Source organism: Myzus persicae, unplaced genomic scaffold, assembly GCF_001856785.1.
Source record: "Myzus persicae strain clone G006 unplaced genomic scaffold, MPER_G0061.0, whole genome shotgun sequence".
NCBI lineage: Eukaryota > Metazoa > Arthropoda > Insecta > Hemiptera > Aphididae > Myzus > Myzus persicae.
In genome coordinates, this window is record NW_019101337.1 from 1 (window position 1) to 3759 (window position 3759).

General features: G+C 34.7%; 1 protein-coding gene across 1 annotated transcript; it reads right to left on the minus strand.

Moving 5' to 3' along the window:
- Positions 1-4: 4 nt before the first annotated feature.
- On the minus strand, positions 5-1329 carry LOC111028673. The gene is made up of 2 exons (XM_022307404.1): positions 136-1329; positions 5-79 (listed from the first exon to the last, which is right to left on the minus strand). The coding sequence occupies exon 1, from the start codon at positions 1023-1025 to the stop codon at positions 291-293; it is 735 nt and encodes a 244-aa protein (XP_022163096.1). The 5' UTR covers positions 1026-1329; the 3' UTR covers positions 5-79; positions 136-290.
- Positions 1330-3759: the final 2430 nt, after the last annotated feature.

Consider the following 3759-nt stretch of genomic DNA (forward strand, 5'->3'; position numbering starts at 1 on the left):
TGAGTATTACCAATGACTTGGTTGGTGCCCATGTCGCCTGTGTTAAAAATTCTTCGATACCACGATCCTCGTCAGCTGCCTATAAAATTAAAATTATTAATACTATAATTATTTAAATTTATAAATCGTAATTACTCGTGACACTGAATAGTCATCTTCTTCAATAGATAGCATTGGGGATATACTCGAGTATTGAGACGGCGACAATGGTGAAATGAGCGTCACTTCGGATTCAGTGAATAACTATAAAATAATATTTATACATTGAATATTTTTGAAAGTAATATAATTTATAGATTTACCTCTGGCGACATTTCCCGGCTCCATCGTTTCGCCCAATGTTCGGCTAATTGAGATGAAGCATACATTTTGAGTTGACTGATGAGATTGACATCATTTTTTGCAATTTTTGAAATTACATTACCGTCGCGTACATTTTTGATAATTGTGACCATTTCTTCGTTATTTTTCGGTGGTGAATCAATCTTGGTGAATTCAACATCGATATAGTTTAAAAATATATCGAATTGTTTTAGGACAGCTGGTTGTGTTATATTTGATTTTCGTGTAATCGTTTCAAATATGCACCATTCCAAATACTGAAGTTGTATAAGGTCCTTCCGATTTAACAGTACTCTGCACCCTTCATGAGTTTTTGACTCAATCACTAGCACATTTTCTCTGCTATACACCATACTGGATATTTTATAATGTTCGGTTTCCAAAAATAACGTACGCTTATATTTTAGCGCCTGCTCCAATACGAATGACAGCATATTACCCATTAGTGAAAATATACGTTTTAGAAAATCCGGTGTTATTTTGACATGCCTCGATGGAGATAAAAAATGGACAACGACCTGGAATTCTTCGCTCGGGTCAATACCGATATGTACAAACTTACGGGCTGCGAAGTCGTGTGTGTAAGATGTAGATTCGATAAGTTCGGCCGGTGGTGATGAAGGCACATAAGTAAATGCATTCTTTTTATATAACGCAGCGTTGTTGGTGATAGAACCAGCCATGATTAAAATTATTTTTTGAAAATAGAAACACACACTTTAAAATCACTGAAATATAAACGTCTTGTCGCTAGAATGGATGTTCAGCTACTAACGAATTTGATCCACAGTATGAAGTGAATACCATTGCTAGCGCTAGTGTCATTGGCTATTAAGAGTTCGCGACATCCTGGCGACCGGTAGGGCACATTAAGAAGACATTTATGTGTGATTATTACTGCCATTTGGCAGGAAATGTCTTTCGATCACTAATGTCCAGGTGGTGTGTGAATATTTTATTGTCAATACGTCTATCAATATAAATGGTTTTGCTGTATGTAGTATTTTTAATTGAATAAGGATACCATAGAGTTCTAAGTATGCAGGTGCAACCTTTTTTTTTTAATTACAACCACCTTTACTCCGAAATCGGTACTCCCTCGACGTGACTAACTTGCTAGACACTCAAATACGGCTCATAAGTTGTACTCTTTGGTTTAGACTTTAGTAAAAGCACAAGACTGGAAAGTTCAATAACATATTTCGAGTCTTTCAAACGTTCCCGCCTTCGAAACGGCACCACGAAAACGCATTATCAAATACTTATCACCTTCTCTGACATTTTCTCGGAACCCTACAAAGGCGACTTTTATAGTTTCGACTACTCAGTCTCCGCAACCGGTAGCCACTTTCAGCTGACACGGGGGGTTTGTTTTTGCATTTCCCGTTTTTTCACTAACATCTAGCATGCGACGATTCATGCATCCAATCTGCCATACAAACATGCCATATAACTCATATATTTGCATAGAGCGATGATTGATGATGATTGATTCGATTACAATTATTCGCAATTTCTAATTTCTTAAACAGTCAACAAAACAGAACCGGGCATACAGCGGGGCACGGTATTACACCAGACGAGCATCTACACTCCTATTCACAGTTTTCGGTAAGTTTTAATTTTTTTTTGAACTTCATGTGAAACGATTTTCACTCGAGCACCTCGAAGGCGCCGGAGGGGGCTTCCACAACGCCCGGAATCGAGGTACACGGGCAACTAACACGAGGGGCCTGGAGGTACTTAAGATGCACCATCGCCCACACAGTCTTTCCGCCGCAGGCGGGATGCACTTTTCGCTGAAGGTGGATTGTCCGTTCGGGAATCGACTTTCACCCGAGATGACTGATAGCTAGACACTCAAACTCGGAATCCGAATTTACGACTTACGACTAGACACTCTTCCAATTTCAAAAATTACAGCTTAACCAGTGCTGCCAACACGACAAAACACAATTCCCGACGACCCCGCGTTCCCGCCTCAGGCCGGATCAAAAAACTCAGCATCGCCGTCGCGGTCTTTTGATTAAGTACTAAAGATGCACCACCGCCCACACAGTCTTTCCGCCGCAGGCGGGATGACAAACGCCGGAATCTAGTTTGTTTATAAACACTACCATCGCCGTCAGCAATTAACTTGTGGTATCTAATCCCATGCACAGGGTTGGGCAAGATACTTAAAATAAAGTATCATGATACATGATACATGATACATACAATTAGTGTATCAATATACAAGATACAAGATACATTGTGAATGTAGAAAAGATACAAGATACAAGATACATGTATCAAAGATACATGATACTTTTATATTTCCAATCGAATTTTATTAATTATTAAACGTAAAACGTCTATACATAATAAATACGTCATAATATTATTATTATACCTACATACTAATAGTATTTATGAATACTTATAAAGTCATAATAATTATCAAATAATAGAATAAGGCAATAGATACAGTACACATTACACATTTATAACTAATACATCACATATATAATATAAATACACTTAAATTAAAAAAAGTACATAACAATTACATCTTAATTTATACTTATAATATATAGTTGCTTTATGTGTATAATAAAATTGTTATGGACTTATGGTTAAAAAAAAATAAATTAATAAAATTTGTTATGGTCTTATATTAAAGTTTAAATTAAATGTTATTTTTATAAATAAAATCTTGATTACCTTTAAGGAAAATTAATTTTTCAAACATTTTGTCAGATAGATTAGATCTACTAGGTGAGTGCACAAAACTTGCGAATGAAAATAAACGCTCAACGGGAGCAGATGAACAGAGACTTGTGTTATATTTTATAAATAGTTTTTTTATGGATGGATAATTATTTAAACAGTTTAATGATTTGTTATTGTCGTTAAAATATGTAATTAATTCAAGTTCATTTTGTGATTGCTGTTTATTTTCAACCTGAGAAGAAAATATAAAAAAACCGTCTTCGGAATCTCTACTAGATTCATGGTTACTACAATCATTAATAATTTGTTCTGTAGCATTTATACACAAATTTTGTATTATTTTTTTTTGGTGATCACTAATGTAATCTGGAATCCACCTTAGTTTAAAATTTGGATGGAAACATGTTGCTAGAATAGCTTCTTCAATTTCAGGAGATAGTTCAAAAAATAAATTAAATCTTTTTGTAAGAGAGCTTATCAAAGGTGTAATTAAAAAAGCGCAATATTTAAAATTTTTTTCTTTTAAATGTTCTAATCGGGATTTTAAAGAAAACAATGATGGTGCTAAGATTCCGTAGAAACAATTATTTTGAGCTTGCAAACAATCTAGGGCGCAAGCTATTGGTTTTAGTAAAATTATTAATTCATCTAAATATACTAACTCTATGTCTTTAAAGCTACAGTTGACATTTAAATGTTGGAAAA

Excerpts from the sequence above, each read along its gene's own strand:
- LOC111028673 (XM_022307404.1), bottom strand. The coding sequence starts at position 1,025 with ATGGCTGGTTCTATCACCAACAACGCTGCGTTATATAAAAAGAATGCA.